The sequence below is a fragment of the Ochlerotatus camptorhynchus genome, unplaced genomic scaffold (assembly GCF_037179485.1).
Source record: "Ochlerotatus camptorhynchus isolate MF236.1 unplaced genomic scaffold, CSIRO-AGI_Acam_v1.1 ptg000022l, whole genome shotgun sequence".
In the NCBI taxonomy this organism is placed as follows: Eukaryota; Metazoa; Arthropoda; class Insecta; order Diptera; family Culicidae; genus Ochlerotatus; species Ochlerotatus camptorhynchus.
This window is the reverse complement of record NW_027040514.1, coordinates 759,191-779,447: the sequence shown is the minus strand read 5'-3', so window position 1 is coordinate 779,447 and position 20,257 is coordinate 759,191. Positions and strand designations below refer to the sequence as shown.

Here is a 20,257-nt window from a genome sequence, read left to right as displayed (position 1 = left end):
AATCCACGAACCCCTCATTTTATCTGTCAATTTTTCATAGCGAATCAAAACAAACATAGTGTAGTACTGGAATTTTGACTAGAATGGGGTACGTTATTCAATTTGCTTGGGACCAATAGGCTAGTCAAGAAGTGAGCCAATTTAAAATCGTTAGTTGCCACCGGTTCGATCCAAATAGTGTAAGTTGTGTCAATTGTCAAGTATTCCACTGCCGTTCTACTACCGCTCAAATTACGTTAAATAATACGAGATAAATTGGCTCAATGTTCCACAAACTTTCAACTATTTAAAAAAAATGTTTATTTAACTTTCTAAACCTTGCACAGTGGGCCAGGAATTTAATCTAAAGGCCTGTATAGAGATCGAAGCGAAGCGAAAATCTCATACAAAATACTAAATTTTTCACCAGCGTGAAAAACGCAATTTGCAAATTTTTCACTTCGCTTTGAACTGTAAACAGATACTATCCAGCGAAATCTAATCGCATCTTTTTCGCTTACTTTTATTTTTTTCGCGCATGCAGCGCTCGCGAAAAGAGCAGCAGTTCAGCGAAAATTTGACGTTTCGGGAGAGCTTATCTGTCGGATTTTCACTTCACCGGAGGTGTAAACTGATCGATTTCGTTTCACATGAACTGTAAGCTGGAAAATGTTCCACACTCATTTTTTCACAATCTTTTTCGCTAGCGAAATTTCTTGATTTTTCGCGTGCTTCAAATTTCGTTTTGCTTCGATCTGTATACTAGGCTTAACAGGAAAAAAAAAATAATAAAGCTCTGGGATTGCATCCAATTAAGTTGACGTTTTCAGCAAAGTTTTTTGACTTAGTGAGGACTATGGATTGGTGGATAAAATTAGATCAACTATTTGCCACAAAGATGGCACAGCAATACCATTTTATTTTCGCACGCTAGAGGTTTTTTATTTCGGGAAAATTTGGAGAACGTAAAGTTTTATGAAAAGTTGCTTAAGACATAAAAGCTGTACATCTTCAAACAACAGAGATATACCAACCGGTGGAAACTAACGATTTTAAATTGGCTCACTACTTGACTAGCCTATTGGTCCCAAGCAAATCGATTGACGCACCCCATTTTAGTCGAAATTCTAGTACTACACTATGTTTGTTTTGATTCGCTATGAAAGTTTGGCAGATAAAATGAGGGGTTCGTGGATTTTCCTATGTTTCGAGGGGTGCATCGATTAGCTTGGAACCGAAGATAGTACCAGAGCTGAGCCAAAAAGTTGTGCACGTTTCTTCGGGACCTTCTGGTATTAGAGTTACCTCTATGGATATACGATGTTTTGTAAAATTCGTTTGAAATTAACGTTTTGGTCCAGTCAATCGTTTCCTACTTTTATTTTTAGAGAACTGGAAAATATATATCACGTGAAATTTGAAAAAAGTAGGTACATGATTTTCTGAATGATTTTTCTCAAAAAAGTATAAGAGAACGTAAAATTATATAAGTTATTCAAAATGAACATCCCACTATCATTCCTCAAAATATCTCAGCGGTATATTGAGATATACATATTTGCGATATTTGGGTTTGAGTGGAACAAAACGTTTCAAACCTGGAACACTTATTACTTTTGAAAAGGGCGTAGCTTTTACGAAATTTTGGCCCGATACAAATATTATTATTTCCATTTATGTCTGACGAGCCTTATTTCAGAATGAAACTTCACGCGCCAGTAAAATCCAAAAAACTCCATCCCAAAATTCTTCTCGACCGTAATGTACTCAAACATGAAGCTCAACCATAGTTGCCTAATATTTGAAATTCGTGTTATCAATCTACATTGCGAATTAAAGCTGCCATCCGGCCCGATGAGCATGACGTGCTTTAAATTTCATTCCCATTCACCATGGACCCTGGATGGATAGATGCATGCCGGTCGGTCGGTGATGAATGGAAACCGAGTCAGACGAGAGACAGGGGAATTGATTCATAGAGGAGGACCCGTCGAGAGTTCACATCATCAGCCTTCGTGTGATCACATCTTCCACACCGTCCGTCCGTCCGTCATCCGCATCCGCATCCCCTACAATACAATACAATACAGCAGCAGAAGCAGTGGCGACAAAGCCTTCAACTCAGAACAATCAACCGCACCCAACTTTGAGTGAGAATATATCGCTAAATACACTTACTCACTCGCTCGTGGCTTGTTTGCCAGCTTGCTATGGCAGTGTTGTTGGGTGGTTGGAAGCGACATCACCATGACACGATGTTGGATCGAAAAGAGGGGTCGGCGGGATGATCACAGATGGGGAGCGGTAAAATTTGCATCCATAAAAATGCTACTTGCAAACGAATGCGAGAACGACGACGATGATGATGACGACTATGAGAGAAGCGCACTGAGAACTACTTCTAGGCCTCCACACCGGAGGAGAGCTTCTCGGATTACGTCCACGATATAAGTAGGCCGATCATGGTGTTCGTAGCCTGGTCTACTATGATGATGATGCCCGCAGTCAGTTTAGAAGTATCAGATGGAGCCGCACCGCCATGTTTGATACTCAAATTCGCTCTCCCCAACCAATGATCTAAAGGTGGAACAGGAGGAAGAAGATGGACGGCATTCGAGCAGTATTGCTTTTCCAAACAGGAAGAGACTCCACCAACTAGGTGCAGGATTCGGTTCGGAGCGATAGATACGGATAGAAACATGGAACGGGAAAAGTTTTGTGTGCATTGCGACATTTCTGCGCAGTAATAGCGGTACGCACACCCGAGCACGCACACCACTAACGGATGTATGCTTGGCGCTCCCGCTCCGTGGAGTTGTGCCGGGAGAGCTTTTCTCTTCTAGAGCTCATGCTTGAATGGATGGTGGTGACCGAGGGCACAGTGGGATATTTGAGATCGTGGGGATCAGATTATTCCGGTGGGTATGCTAGTTGAATTGTAATTATTTTCTTTCTTTTTTTTTGCTGTGAGGCGGATGCGATGTAATCTGTTGCGTGTTAGTCCTTTCAGTGGGAGACTGTGCTGGATTTATAAATTAGAATATTGAGATTTATAAATACGAAAATGAAGTTAGAAAACATTTTAGTGCATCAACATTTCAAGCGTAACTATTCAAATCGGTGTTTGTTTGCGTGGGTGAGTTAGCAGTTAAGACAAATCGTCGATTGAAGTAATTGTTTACAAAAGCAGATACGTCGATTTGAATAATTACACTTGAATTTAATCAACTAGATATGTACACACTTAGAAATTATTACCGACTTCGGTAATGTTTAACCGAACTTTCAACAATAGCGGTGCCGGTGGTGTAGTGGTAAGCGTGATTGCATCTCATACCAGCAGGCCTGGGTTCAATCCCAGTCGGCGCCGCCGGGATGTTCTGAGGCATAACATCTCTGATCACACCTTCCTTCGGAAGGGAAGTAAAGCCGTTGGTCCCCGGTTTATGGGTTGATGGGTCGATAGATAGGGTCCAGGTGTGGGAGCTGCCTTCCTGGCGTCGGTAGCATTGGTGCTCAGCACGGAAAACAAATCAAGGAAAAAAAAAACTTTCAACAGATGAACGTTTGGTAAAACTTTGACCCTCATTTCAATAGCTGTTTCACTTAATGTTAATAAAAAAAACAGTCTCAGTCTTGTTGAAATAATCGAGTCTCGCCATTATGGTGAAGTTTTCCTTGTTTTGACGCTTAAAAATAAGTTCAATTGCATTTGTATCGAACAGATTACTGTTGAAATTTCGGTTAAAAATATCGAAGACGGTACTGATTTCTAAGAGTGTATGTAGGTAGAACGAAAGAACGCCTGACGCTTTGTATCAGAATCATCAACTGTTTCGAAACGTATCAAGTGTTGTAACAACCGACAGAGTAGCTAAAAACTTAATTATTTAATGGCATTTTACATTTTAGTATCAATTTGGCTTCCCCTGTTATAATTCATTATACTGAAATTGCCATGTTAACCGTGGAGTTTGCGATTTCCATTCCATAGGAATGGAGATTTATTGTGCGTGTCAAAAATATTCTAACACATAAATTTCATAAATAGACAGCTCAAGTTCTTCATTAACAGCTGTTTTAGAAATACGTAAGTAGACTGATAACACCCACACGATTAGACGAATATGTTACCTTTTATCAGACAGTGTGCACTTTTGAGTAGTCCACACTAAGCTTAAATCAACAATATTTCCTTTGGTGAAAATATTGTACCAACATTTCGCTAATACACACACCTAGAAATTCCTAACTTTACACGTGACAGAATCCATCATTGACATAAAGAAAGAGACGTAAACAAACATGTCATGTAAAATTAAGTGCTCTGACGCAGAGCTTAAAATTATTGACTGCCTAGGCTGAGTGTGAAAGCACTGCACTAAAGAGCCTGAATTTATAAAGAGACGACATCTTATCCATTTGACAGGTCTTCTGCTCGATTGGAATGACTTCTCCTATAACTTTGACAGGCAATCGATTGTTCCAATTTACAAATTTAGGCTCTTTACACTGCACTATTCAATCCATTGCTCTGTGCAGACCGTTTGTACCAAATTATAAAGGACGAGGCAATGAAAGAGCCAACAAAACATTCAGTCACTCACGAGCAGGCGACGCACGCCGCTTGTCTTCGCTAACACAGCATGTAATTGAGTCATTTTTCCATAGAAAATGTACGCTCAGTCATTCAAAACAAATAATATTGGGTACCATCACGGCAGAATAAACGTGTTGACTGAGCTACTTACTGAGTGCTCGGCTGTCAGTGACTCGTTTACCTCTGAATCATTCAGACTCTCACGAGGCAGTGAATGATGAGGCAGATGGCAGTTCATATTCATATAAAAATGACTCACTGAACCTGACTGTTTTGCGCACTGGCTGAGACTGAAAAGCTCGATACTCGACGAAAAGTACGTTTGATTGAGCTGAATTTCGCGTCTATTATGAGTAGGGAATCAAAAAAATGCTATCTTCCGATGCTTACCGACGATAAAAATACTATTTAACGGAATCATGATCAGTGTACAGTAAGATCATGGATTATCATTTGTGTTTCGGAAAAAAAATGTTGGTTTCGGAAAAAAAAATGTCAAATACCCTACAATATAGGTATTTCTGGAACTGGAATAATGTGTAGATGTTGAAAATCGATGTCAACCGCCATTTTAGAATCCAATATGGCGGTCTTTGGTTTTAAATAGAACTGAAAAATACACTAGTCAACATGGCGGCCGACATCAATTTTAGACACCTACACGTAATCCCGGTTTCAAAAATGCCCACATTGTAGGGAAAAGTTGTTTCTAAAATCAATAGCCGCCATCTTGGATTCCCAAATAGCGACAGATATTAATTTTCTGCATCTGCATGCTATCCCTGTTCCGAAAATACCCAAATTGCAGGGTAATCTTGCATTTCCAAATGGTGGCGGACATCAATTTTCGACAGTTTTTCTTAAATTGATGGCCACCATCTTGGATTTCATAATGGCGGCAAACATCGATTTTCAATCTCTATACGTCATCCTCATTCCGAAAATTCACATATTATAGGTAATGTGATTAGCCTTGCCTTAAATAGGGAATTTTCAGTGACGAGAGCTGATGATGATGATCTGAGATTATCGTTATTTCATATGATCAAGATCTGTTACACAAATGATAATCGCATTATCGTTTCCATAACTGTCCATTGTGATTTATGGATTTGTACTAATCATGCGTGTAACCAAAATGAGAATGCCATTATCTTTATCTGAATCGTTCATTTTGATTCCCTGGAGGCAATTTTATGTCAAAATTGACGCTCGTATATGTCAGGTTCAGAGCACCTAAATTTACATTAATTTTTCTAAGTGTGTAAGTCTGGAATCGAGAAATAGTCCGATTTACCAAATTAATTTTCTTTAATTCTGGAATCTCGAAGCATTGCACATGTCTTGTCAAATACGAGCCACGCCAACTGTCGAATCGATTTTGTTTTTCCCTCTCCGACTTCCATGAAACTTCGCATAATTAAAGCGTAACTATTCAAATTGACTTATCTGCTTTTGTGATCAATTACTTAAATCGACGATTTGTCTTAACTGCTAACTCACTTAACTCGTAGAGAAACAAGATTTGGAAATAAATTTAAAGCTACTAAATTGAGGAATTTTGAACTGAAATGTTGTATTTTAACGCAATAGATATTGCTCTCATGAAATACAGTTGCTCAGTATCTAATATATCCACGATATCTTGTTATTAATAACAAATATCACGTGATGATGATGAAGATGACTACCACTTATTGTAGCAAGGCGCCTGCACATAGCAATGGACTGTTCCTACTACATGACTCAATCAAGATTTGATTTCTTATCATACTCATCATACTCCTGTATGAAGGGCCAAAAACGGTGGGACAGACCCGTAAGCAGAGTCACTTAGGCCGATGACATAGTTACGCGGAGCGTCGAGCAACGCGTGTTGTTCGCGTTTGCTGAATATCAATAAAGCGTCGAGTGATGCGTGATGCTATGACATACTCAACGCGTTTTTGAAAGCGCAGCTCGCATTGTTGTCAGTCAAAATAGCTGGTCTTCACGCTAATTCTAAACTACCCAATTTTCAGTAAAGTAGATTGAGTAGAGATGTTAAATGTTTAATGTTAGATCTTAAATGCTATGTGTATGTCAAATGCTAAATGCTGAATATAAAATGATACATGTTAAATGTAAATTGTTAATTGTTACATGTTACATGTTCATTTGTCATCTTGTTAGTACCGTAAAACGGGGTATCTTTGATAATGCGGGTAACTTTGATAGTATAATGAAAAGATTAAATTTACTCGCTGCCCTTTTTCCAAATTTGAAACAATGGTTCCATATTATAGCTTAGGGTTTTTCCGTTGATACCGTATATAGTTTTTATATAGTATGTACTACATATGTTATAAACATATTAAAAAACAATTTTCATGTTTTAGTCTGTTTGAAAAAGTACTGAAAAGTACTTATGAAATGTATTTCCGATATAGCCATCACAAATTCAATGTTGTATTCTTATTGCTTATGATGTTTTCTGATTATATACTCATTCAAAGTTTCATATTTAAAGAAATAAATTGTTTGTGTTTCACCCATTTTCTTCTCTACATTCATCGAGCATTATCAAAGTAACCCGCAATCAAAAAACTGAAGTTCGGTCACAAAACTAAAAACAAATAGTGCAAATGCTTTAATTTCCGTTTAAAAATATAAAATTACCCCGTTTTACGGTACCAACTTTTAGCACTCAATTTTGAGTAGACCTAGTTTCGATCTACTCAAATTCCGTCAAAACTAGGGCTTCTCAAAATTGAGTGCTAAAAATTGGTACTAACAAGATGACAAATGAACATGTAACATGTAACAATTAACAATTTACATTTAACATTTGACATACACATTCAGCATTTAATATCTAAAATTAAACATTTAACACCTGCAATTAACATTTAACATGCACATTTAACATTTAACAAATAACATCTAACATTTTTACAATTACCATCTAACATTTAGCATTTAACATTTAACATTTAACATTCATCATTTCACATTCAACATTTAACATTTTGCATTTAAAATTATCTTTTTTAATATTTAACACTTAACATTTTTAAGCATTTAAAGGGTTACATGTAAAATGTAACAATTAACATTTTGCATTTAACATTTAACATTGACAATTTACATTTAACATCTAACATATTACATTTAGCATTTAACCTTTAGCATTTAGCATTCAAAATTAAGCATTTAACAATGAACAAATAATATTTAAAATTTTATATTTTACATTTAGCAATTAACATTTAACATTAAACAATAAACATTTAACGTGTTACATTTAACATTTAAAATATACCATGTAACATTTAACATTTAACATGTAACATTCTGGACTTAGCATTCATCATTTAGCAATTAACATTAAGCATTTTTAATTTTACATTTGAAATTTAGAATTTATTATGTAGCATTTAACATCACTAATAATCAAATACCCGGATGGGTAAACTATCCCACAATTTATTTTTATTAGGAATAGAACAATTAACATTTAACGATTACCATTTAACATTTAATATTTAACATTTAACATCTAACATTTAACATTTAACATTTAACATTTAACATTAAACATTTAAAATTTCTTATTAACAGTTTGTTTAACATTTAACATGTAACATATAACAAAATAAAAATGCCGGCTATATTTAAAACGTCTGATTTACCTATGCTATTTATAACGTAATTATTCAATTTCATTTTATAGAATACGACCAAACTCCCAACAAACAATTCACAGTCACAAATAAGCATACACATTGAATAAATGCTGTATAACAGTGTACAATGCTGAATAAAACAGGATGTCGAATTATGTTCTGAAAAAAGCTCATTGAGATCGATAGATGTGCCTTTATTCCGCCACTTGCTCTGATATGATTAGTTTACTTATTAAAAGCTTTATAAACGTTGACTGCCTTCCTGATTCAGAACCAGAAGTTTAATCTAATAACAAACCGAATAAGTGTAATTTGCACATACATTGTCGCTTTAATTCGACTGTTTTCAATTGCTTTAATAAAATGCTTTATTAGACGTCTTATAAATGTTTTCTAGCTCCATTATTAGATTTCATTGCATCGCTTTACAATATTGCTGTATAAAGGTGAATACAGTCAGCAATATAGCTCTTATACAACTATGCGTCCATGTTTCAATTGAATGCTTTGTAAATGCTTCATAAACGACATATTAGATTCATTATTCCAGAACACTGTCCAACAAACAATTCAGAGTCACAAATAAGCATATAGATTGAATAAATGCTTTATAACAGTTTACAATGCTGAATAAAACGGGTTGTCAAATTATGTGCTCAGAAAACCTCACTGAGATCAGCCTTTATTCCACTGATTGCTCTGATTTGATTAATATACTTATTAAAATCTATACAAACGATGACTGTCTTCCTGATTCAACACCAGATGTTTGATCTAATAACATACTGAATAAGTGTAATTTGCGCATGCAGTGACGATTTAATTCAACTGTTTTAAATTGATTTAATAACATGCTTTATTATACGTCTAATAATTGTTTTCCAGCTCCATTATTAGATTTTATTGCATTGCTTTACAATATAGCTGTATAAAGGTGAATACAGTCAGCAGAGTAGCTCTTATACCACTATGCGTCTATGTTTTAATTTCATGCTTTGTAAATGCTTTACAAACGGTGTATTCATTCATTATTGCACAACACTGCTTCAGGCTAACAACAAAATTAAATTGATAGCATAGTGGTTACCGTTTCCGCTTTCCAAGTACAAGGTCGCGAGTTCAATCCCAGCCTCGACCCTTTTTTTATTTATTTTCTACGCCTAATTTATTTAAATCGTAATCATAGATCGTATCACTCACGACATCCAATTCATAGATCTATCGAAAAGAATAACATCCTTTTCATCGAAATTAGAAATATGGAGAGGTAACGTTGGTCTCATGTTAAACAACTGTGAAGGAATTAATCATTCTCAGTCTCACATCTCCTTGAATTAGCTAGAGTTACGGCTGGGAGTGCTGATAGGTTTTCAGATTCAAGCTTTTATTACTTATTTGGCTCAGATGGCAAGGCACGCGGCTGGTGATCGGAAGGTCATGGTTCGAATCCCATCTAACGAAATGTTGTGTATGTATGTAATAAATTTTCTAGGATCTATGTGTGTGTGTGTGTAGGTGCGTGCTTCGACAAAAATAATGACAACAACAATCACTAACGAGAACAACCATGCTCTGTCCCATTCTTATTTTCGGATTAATTATTTCGTAGTTGAATAATCGTTTAGTAGTAAATGTGATAGTGTCTAATTAAACATTATTTCACATGAGAATCAAGCGCTTATATTTACACCTTTATACCATCGCTGTTTAAGGAAGTAATGATGTATAGTTAAACGCTGAATAATCAAAAATTTGATCGAATAAGCTCTGTTACTACTTTTGTAAGTCGAATAAAAGCTTCTCGACATACCTTATTTCAACACCAAATATTTCGATGTTGTGGTTGAATAAATTCTCAAAATTTGTGTGAACAAAGCCTGAAGTTATTATTAAAAATAGTACAAGTATTATTAAGCATGAAGTGGAATAAAATCGTCAAGAAGTCGTTTCTTCAATAGGCAATTGTTTGTTGGGTAGTCGATCACCATTTAATTTCAATGGCACTACAACAGTCTTTTGCGTGCACGCGCGTGAAAACGCTTCAAGGAGTGCTTTGACGCTATTGCTGACGCCTCGCAACGCGTTTACTATGACAGGTGTAAGCGTTTAACCAAGCATTTTGCATGGACGCTCATCAAAGCAGTTCAGACGCACACGCACACGCGCACGCTTCGCTAAACGCGTTACTATGCCATCGGCCTTACGCGAAACCCGCGGGAGTGATAGAGTATCGCCTTTATACAACCAGAAACCAAATCAAGCCATCGTGTGGCAGAAGGTCCCAATAGATGGGGAGAAGGGCCCTATCCACGAAATGTTAGCAACAGGATTAATTACAAATATCACGTGCGCCTAAAACTGGAGCCAGTTCCAAAACTGGCTCACCTACCTTAATACAAAAAAGTGTATTCATTCCATTACATAAATACAACATTAATATTTTCCCCTTCCTGATAGTGATGTTGGTTTGCGTAGATGAGCATCGGTTCGGGTGAAAAGTGCATTACAAGTTTTGTTTACAAAAGCTGATAGACCCTTTCCAAGTGTTGGTTCCTTACTTTCATTGCCAATCAAAGTATGAACTTCGATTTTAACATTTAAAAAAATCTACGCATTTTTTTTTAAAGAAGTCAATATAATAATATAATAAAATCAATAGGGGAAATGGATGTAATGTCGACCTAAATGCCCCTAATTGGGCCCGTACACAAATTCAGCAATCGACTAAATTTTAAATAGCGACCAAAACTATTCATTAGTACCGTCCCAATGACGTGTTCATCTAGATAAAATCGATAAATACTGCTATTTATCAATTTTATCTAGATGAACGCGTCTTTGGGGCCAATCATAGATCCAAATGGCTCTAATTTCCCCTATTACATTATAAAACGATTTAATATAATATGCAGAAATGGAATTACTCATAGTAGTTCCACTTCTCAAATCATATAAAAGTTGATGTATACAATCAGCATAAACGTTATGCACATATCGCAAAATTATTATTCATACCATCGCGTAAATAAGCTAAATCATATTATTCACCAATGACCCAATTACCACGAAGACGCTCATCAAGCCCACTATGCGTCAACCGGAGAGCGATCGAACAGCATAAACTGCCGTAGCAACATCACTGTGAAGAGGCCTCGCTTTCTCACCAGCACACTCCTTCCTTCTCTCACTTGCTCTCTCGTACCACCTCCCCACAGCCCACCCCACACACCTAACAACATTAATTTTCGGCCACGACACTATGAACCAACCACCCAAGCCCAGCATAAAATACTCTGGAAAGCTCTCACAGCTCAGCTCCCATCCGCCGCACTGCTGCTGATGATGGCCGCGAACGCGTTGCACAAAAATCCATGCTCCAGCCGAGTCGAGCCAACTGCGTGTGTTGGTGGGTGCGGAGAGAAAAGTCCGTTATCCGACCGAATGCACGCACACACGCTCACCCGAACGCACACCAGCGAAGCACCTCGACCGCGTACGGACACGGTTCGCAGAAGGCGATAGAGAAGCTCAAGTTCGTGGCTCGTCTCATCGCTGGCCAGAAGGCAGTTGAATTTGAACCGTCGTGGAATACAGACTTGTAAAGTCAAACCTTCCTTGCCGTGTCGCTGAAGAGTGTCAGTCTATCTGATTGAGAAAAAAAAAGCAGCCATTAGTCACAGTTGTTTCAATCATCAGTGGTGTGAGGTGGTCCCGGATCAGTGTGCTCTCTGTCTATCTGTGCGGCTCCTCCGGCTCGGTGTGTAAATCGTAGCAAAGAAAACGGATTGAATCCCCTCGCGGAACCCATAGAAGAAGATTGTTGAAAAAAAAAAATCGCGTTTCGGAACAAACGGCACAGCGCGGGTCGCCAAAAAGCAAGTGATTTTTGCTAGCGGGTGTGAATTTCGGTTCTGTGTGATCCGTTGAGAAGCGGCGAAAGCAGCAGCAGATCTTGATTCGCACAAGTTCCGGAAGCAGCGGAAGCTTGGTGACACATTTTTCTCTCGTTACCGGAAAGGTTACAAACTAGTTAAAACACAAAAATGGTAAGCATTATCCACGGAACAAGAGGAAGGCGGTCGGATTCTCGGATTTGGCAAAGTTCGCACACGGTGTGGATGGTTCCGGAATTTCGCTGACGGGGCGAGCACGGGAATCTTTTCGGTGAAAATCGACCTTTTCTGGTTCCTCTCACTGCCTCGCTGTGGTGTGCATAGAGACGAAGACGTCGACGACGATGATGATGATGATGATGATGGCCGACATGGATGTGTAATCTCCGTCCTCGATGAAACGCACACATCGATGAAGGAGGGATCCGTTCGTTGGACCGTGCCGCGCCGCGGAGCTTTCCGGGGAGAAGCTGGAAGAATTCGCTGTTGTTCCTTTGGGGCAAAATCGATGCCTGGCAATGAGCGTTTTGTTTTTATAAATAGCCCCTGCATGGCTTTAAACGTTTTTTGGAACCACCGATCCCGTGATGGCGGTGACGAATACCATTTGTCCCGCGTTCCGTCATATTTTACAGTCGGTCAGAGTCTGGCATTTGTTTTCGTCACCTGTGGGGGTTTTTCGCGTTCTCTCGCGTAACGTGAACTAATCCTCTCGCAGCTACAGGAATCGACGGAAAGCTTGAAACACGGTTGCACTGTGTCCGTGCCGCTTGTACCGCTTGTGATCACACTCATACAATGCCAGGGCCACGACGACGACGGTGACCCAGCGGGACACGATTACAGATTTTGCCGCATTGCGGGATTTTTTCCTCTACGACCATTGTGTCCCGCACACACCATCTTTTTATTGCTCGACAATTGCCTCAAAATGGGTCTTTCCCAATTTATACCACGATCGCCCAGAAGGGAAACCTTCATCCCGCGGGAATGTGTCGCTTTACGTTTTACGGTGCTTCCAGGCGAGTGGATCGATGAAATCATCGGATTCAGCGGAGCTCTCTTTCCGAAACCGCGGTGATGACGAGCGAAGCTCTCGGAACCTACAAAAATCGATACCTGGCACCCCGCTCCGGTTCGATTGCGGGGGGGGGGGGGGAGAACGTCGGTTACCCCCAGGCTTTTAGCCAACAATTGGCCCGAGAAATCGCACCCAACTTGTGGTTGTGTAAATTTACCCAATGATCTCGATGGTTGTACGTTTTTTTTTTGCTGTTCGCAAACATGCCCTAAAGCGCGATTAACCAACTGTTTCTTTTTTTTACTTTTCGGTACCCGTTTCGCTGAGTTTGAAGCTCTTGTTGCACGAGACAAAACTCGGTTGAATTTAATGGGGGAAATTTCCCGCTATCTTCAACATACTGATGTGTGAAGTAGGTACCTACGATATCGGAACGAAGAAATTGATTTTTGAAGGGTCCTTCCGGCGATGGGGCCAGAGTGCTTGAAGGTGTTTAGTGTTCAGCACAAGTTTATGCTTGAAGTCTAAAAATCCAGAGAAAAAACATTTGACCGTTCAAAGAAAATTGAATCTAAACTTTGACCGTTCAAGATTAAATGTGGATCAAATTTGGTAGATTTTTTCAAGAAATTTAATTTTAATGGAAGTGATTAAAAAGTTTTTCTAAAGAAACGAGAACATAAGCTCATTCAATACAATGTGAAAAACTTGCCGAGATTCAGCTAAATTTATGTTTGTTAGCTGAGATCTCGGCAAAATCCCCGTTTGTTAGCTGGATCTCGGCAAGTTTGTCACTGAGATACAGCAAAATAAAATGCCGAGCTGCTCGGTGGAGAATATCTCGTCAAAAAATCTAAGTGTGTAGGCTCAAACATCTTGAAACACTATGCGGAGCCGAAATCTCAATATAGCTATGCACTGTTATTTTTAATTAGCAATTTGTTGATTGATCTCTGAGGTAAAAAATATTTACTTACTCTGCATCATTTGAAGTTGAACGAAATGCATTTTTTTTAAATATCGAATTCATGGTGGGCCACTCAACCGCCTTATTTGGGAATTGATATGAACCGGAAATTTGATTGCTATCTTAAAATATGATTGTATTTTTTATTTACTTTGCTCAAATTGTGTATACACAATTATTTGTATTTTTCAGAGGGGAAACACTTAACAACTTAATTTTACTTAGTTACGAATTGAAAATCCTTCAAGTGTTTTCGGAGCCTCAAACATTTTCAAAGTCCTGAGGTTATGATACCGCTCATATTTATAATGGTATTCGACTCGTGTCAAGCGAGTCAGACTTGCCACTTTGAAGAGTTTTCCAAGATCGGGATATCAAATCTTTTTTCATAAGTATAAAACCTTTAAAACTGTTCAGAGTTTTAAGAGTTGTACCACAGCGTGACCTGAATCTTGAATGTCTGTGCCCGGGACCTTAGAATATTGGCAATGTTTGAATTAACTAGATAATAGATTTCTGAAAGATAATTCTTCACAGGACATTCTGAGAATTTTCTCAAAAATTTGGAAATCGTTAGCGTCTGCAATGCAAATTAACAATTATCGACGGTTATCGATTAACAAACCCTACATCGCCTCCAGGAAACTCTAAACATTTACTATACACTTACCTTAGTATTTTCCATAATTCTCACGAGAATTCGTTTAAAATTTTCTCCATTTACGCTGTAAATATTCTTAAAAATCCACATGGAGTTGATCTTGGAAATTTATACAAATTAATCATGACATTTTCATCAGGATTTTTAGGGCTTAGCATTTCCAAAGCATCCAACCAACATTCATTTGAAATTCTCCTTGAGATTGTTCTCCAAATATGTAAATGATTCTTCTAAGATTTACTTTAGCAATTCAATTATGAATTATCTTAAAAACTACGTATTTTGATCTCACAACTACACTGCCGGTAATCGCAAGTCAGTCCCATCTGCATTTTTATAAATTTTGAGTTAGCATCATTATTCAGTTTATCTTTCTATTATTGAAAAAAGGTGGTTTGTTCATGAAAACATGAAAAACAATACCAAGTCAAATTGTTCCACAGCGAAAAGTAATCGCAAGTCAGTCCCATTGGTAAAAAATATGTTAGAAATGTTAGACAACACATTGCAGCATGAGATTTGTCTCAAGACAGATTTTGTCCACTTCCCCTAGGGTATCTGGAACATATTCGGATGTGGCCAATATAGTTCTTACGATACTCAGTTTGACCGCCAATGGATATGGCTTTGAATTCTCATGCGATCTGATGTATCGCTTGATGAATTTTCATTTAAAAAGGATTTACCTCTTCCCCGGGGATACCCGATACATGTCCGGATGTGGCCAAACATGGTGCTGGTCACTCATCATGACTCTTATTGATCTTATTTTTGAATTCTCATCTGAACTGATTTATCGCATGGTGGGTTTGGTACGGCTATGAAAAGCTCTGGTCTGATGAAGACCCATACTCACCGGAATATGTTCCGGCCATTGCTCTGAGACCAGCGGAACAAATCCAGAAACATTCAATAACGTTCTATGGCTTGCGATTATTTTTCTCATTGACCTTAAATGTAATCGCAAGTCGATCCCACTCAGATTTTGGCCATAAAATAAAAATTTCACGATGTTTTTCCAATATTTTTGGCAGTGGCGTCGCGTAACCTCACTTTTTACCTGTGCACCAACTTTCAAAAACAGATTTAATGCCGTATTCATACTCGAATCGGTCGAAAAACACACTTAACCTTCTAGTTAACTCGATAGCTATCCATTGCAGGCAATATTTTGATAATTGTTTGTGTTTTGAGAGTTGGTGCACAGGTAGATTGAGGTTAAGGCGATGCCACTGATTTTTGGGTAAAAATAGATGCATTCCATCACATTGTACATTTATTTTTAAATTTATCTCTCCACAATAAGTGTCAATTCAGAAAACTTGTAAACTCTTTGAACGCCTTTTTCTCATTTCCAGTTTTTTACAGATGGGACCGACTTGCGATTATGGGCAGTGCAGACCGCATATCTAGGGGTTTTATTTGTATTTTTTTTATCGTATAACAATTAACCGATAATTTAAATCCAGTGGCCACCCTGTGAGTTATACAGTTTTTTAAGCTGACAGATTATAACAATTTTTAACATATGGTAAAGACTTATTTAAGCTTTAAATAGTGTTTGGCAGCACTGGTGATCAGTAATGCCAGGTCTACGAATTTATCCGTACAGTTGTGGATTTTCCAAATTTCTAGGATTTTTTTAAGCGCAGTTCGAATCCTATGGATTTTTTGTGAATGACGGTTTTTGGAAAGCAAAAAATTAATATAGCAATGATTACGGCAGTGGAATCAAATTTTAGTATCTACAGATCCTATTCCATGAAAAACTGCCAACACTAGTGAAAATCATTTGCATGCCGCTTTACATGGCAAGGTGATGGAATGCAAATGTTGTTACTGTTGATAAACGCTTGAGCTTTTAAACATTCGAATTCAGGGACAACATTTCAAAAGCAGTGCGATTCTGAACCCCGAATGAGACTCTGCCTTCGATTGAATGCTGCTTGTTCTTTTCACATTCGGGCAATGGAATTTCCTTAAAGCTTTCCTTAAGATTAGCTTTTTAAATTCTCCTTCAATTTGTTTTTAGAATAATCCTAAGAAATCCTTTGATATTTGTTTTTCGGAATTCCCTTGAATTTCTTGTCTGAAGTTTCCTCAGTAAATTAAAAATCTCTTGAAATTCCTGCTCAGAATTTAATCTACTTAAAATTTTCCTCTGATTCACCTAGGAATTCATTTCACAGGGTGGCCAGCAAACCGAAAATATCCTGGAATTTGAAAAATAACCGGGAAAAATAAATAAACCATACCATAGGAACAAATGTTTACACGAGAATTTCAGAATAAATCATTAAAATTGAGTGATCCTTTACCAAATGAATGTCTTGTTCTATTTGCTGCATAATTTTCTTCAGTTTCCCGTCTTCTTGTTTTCAGAATGTAATCACTCAGCAATATTGCAAATTGATTTTCGTCGTTTCAATTTCAGATGTAAAGTGCATGGTCCTTGAAAGAAAATATTGACTTTGGAAACAAATATTTGTCAAAACCGAAACTGAATTATTCTTTTCCTGGGTTTCAATTTTTCGTTGTTCAAAATTCTCATGATATAAATTCCAGAATTAACTTAGAATTCTGCTCTAAATTATCATGGAATTCTTCGGAAATTAACCAGAAAACACTCCGCGTAATAATTACCGTTGAATTCTGTTTGGAATTTCCTTGAAACCAACTTCTAAAAATTTCATTGGAATCGTTCTTAGAATTCCCTTGAACCTATTCGGAGATTTTGATTCCTTTGGAAATCTTTTCAAAAATTTCGTTTAACTCTATTCAAAACAGCAGAAATATTTCGAAATTTTATTTATAAACCATTTGGAGTAGTTTAAAGAATTTGTTTCTAATTTTCAGCTAATTATTGCTCTGTTTCTTGTTGAATCATAATTTTCTTGGAATTATTCTCAAAATTCATCTGTCATTTTGCTCACGATTCCCATAGAAGTCTCCTCGGAATTCCGAGGAATTTTCCTTAAAATTTTGTTTTTCATATCTCCTTTTGAAATCTTCTAAAATTACCTTCAATTTAATTTAGAACTTGCATTCTTCTCCACAGAAATCGCTCCAAATTCATCTAAGAATTTCTAAGGACTTCATGTCAGAATAATTCCGGAGTGATTTGAGATTTGGTCGTAATTGTATTTGTAAACAAACAGATCAATCGTCGATTTCTCGGGAATAAAAGCTCAATCTTCTAACTATACCAAATGATAGAGGAATCATACCTGTACCTCATAGTGTTATTAGTTTTCGAAATCGAACTTTCATTCGCAAGATATCGGCGATTGACGTGTTTGTTTACAAATATAATTACGCCTTAATCTCAAATCACTCCGGAATTTTGGAATTCTGCTCAGAACTTCCCCATTCGGAAACTGTGTGGGAATCCTTCTCAATGTTTGTTTGAAATCAACACTTTGAATTCCTTTAAATTATACTAAAAATTCCAGGGTTTGTCCGCAAGATTCTATCGATTGTTCTGTAATTTGTTAAAACCCTTAAAATGCTTCCAAGTCTCAGAGCGTGACAATTATGACTCCACGAGTCATAAGTATGATTTTTTTTTTAAAGCTGTGATCTTGAATTTTTTCAAAATCTCACATTTTAATTATGTTTTCTCCAAACCCTGCATAACAAAGATTGCTGTCACTTTTTTTTATCCTTTCAGTAAACTCCTTTCAGCACGTTTTTTTAAAATACGTTCAATTTCGTTTTTTGTTGAAAATTAATAATCGGGAAATTTTTTGAGGTTTGAACCGGGAATTTCAAAATGAAATTTCAGAACTTCGTTTTTTCTCCACAGAAATCCCTTAAAATTCATCTCAGGATTTCTTTCTCTAAATTATCTTGGAATGTCAATCCCAGAGCTCCCGGGCGAATGCTTCACTTTTTTTTGAGAAATCCTCAGCATTTCTTTTAAATCTTCCCCCAAAATTCCATGGTTATTATCGGTAGAGTTCTATAGTAAAAATCCTAAAAATTTAGAATCCTGAAAATTCTTCTGAGTCCCAAAACCTTTATTTTTTTTAGGGCAAAATCTGGAACATGTGAAATATTTCAAAATCTCACATTTTGAAATTTTCTTTCCAAGTCGCAGATGTCTGTTATTGTTTTCTCTAAACCTATGATCACGAAAATACCGAAAAATGTCATGGACTCTACACGAGGCCTGCCCAATATTTCCAAACTAGCTTTTTTAAATGGCTGTATCTCTGAAATCGTTTCATCGTTTGTTTATTTCTCATTCATTCTGGGCTATAATTCATAATGATGAATAAAATTGGACTAGAATGATATCATTGCTGAGATCCAGAGTCCATGTCCGGCCAGCATGTTGGGCAGCGCTGCTCTATACAAATGTCAAAGCCTCACAATTTTGGAAATGTTCTGAAGTTCCAAAATATTCTCCAAGCGCGCATGTTGAATCTATTGAACCCTTTAACGCAAATCATTCAAAATGATGATGCAAATAATTCAATCGTACATCATTTGCTGATCTGAGCTGGTGCACGAGGTGAAAACATAACCATCGCTATCACAGCCGGTACAGACATAAGTAAAGGGTGCAAAACAGAAGGAGCCAATGCCTTGGTATACGAGGGAAGTTTCCCCTCTATCAACGGAAGTCGTCCGACGAGTTCCTGTGAGGGGTAAGTTTATTGCCATTGATACCCACACCCAACTCTTGATTCGCCTGAGAAATGTTCGTAGACGCCAGTTCCAAAGAATCGGAGATCTAGCGAGGAAACATGAAATGGTCGATCTGAACAAGGAGATTGCTTCCAGAATGGTCTCACTCCGGAACGAAAGTTTCGGGCGGCTCGTCCAGAATCTGGACTTCTTGCTTCTTCTTCTTCTTCGCATTTCAAGCTTATTGCATATCGTTTATTAGCTTATTCCGTGCTCTCAACTTAGTGTTCCACAGTTATTAATTGAGAGCTTTCGATGCCTGTACCATTTTTGCATTGGTATAATTGTGTGGCAAGTCCAATCATACTTCTATGCCCAGGGAAGTCGAGAAATTTTCCAACCCGAAAAATTCCTAGACCGGACCGGGAATTGAACCCATCCACCTCCAGCATGGCCTTGCTGCGCCTTTACCGACTGAGCTTAGCTCCATCATCCAAAGTCCGTTCGAAGTTCAGGTTGAGCAATGCGTACTCAACCTTGATTCCTCCCCTTGTGCTATCCCTCCGGAGGATAGAATCACAGTGGAACAGATTTGCTCAGCGCTGAAATGCACAAAAAACATAAAGGTTCGACGGAATATTCAACCGAGTGTTGAAAAATCTCAACATGAAGGTTCACTCTCTGCTGGTTGCTATCTTCCACAGATGCTTGAAACGGCACTACGTTCCAAATATCTGGAAGACAACGAAAATCATACCTATCCACAAACCCAGGAAGGACCCAACGCTAGCTTCAAGCTACAGACCGATCAGCCTCCTTTCAGCGCTGAGCAAATTGTT

The 20,257-nt window shown here is 37.7% G+C and overlaps 1 protein-coding gene across 1 annotated transcript in view; it reads left to right on the top strand.

The window, feature by feature from the left end:
• Positions 1-11,817: 11,817 nt before the first annotated feature.
• Positions 11,818-20,257, top strand: part of LOC135706099 (calmodulin) — a 151,844-nt gene continuing 143,404 nt past the window's right edge. The window contains exon 1 of the mRNA XM_065227766.1: positions 11,818-12,290. Coding sequence (XP_065083838.1) covers positions 12,288-12,290 — 3 coding nt within the window. The 5' untranslated portion in view covers positions 11,818-12,287. The remainder of the gene's footprint in view (positions 12,291-20,257) is intronic.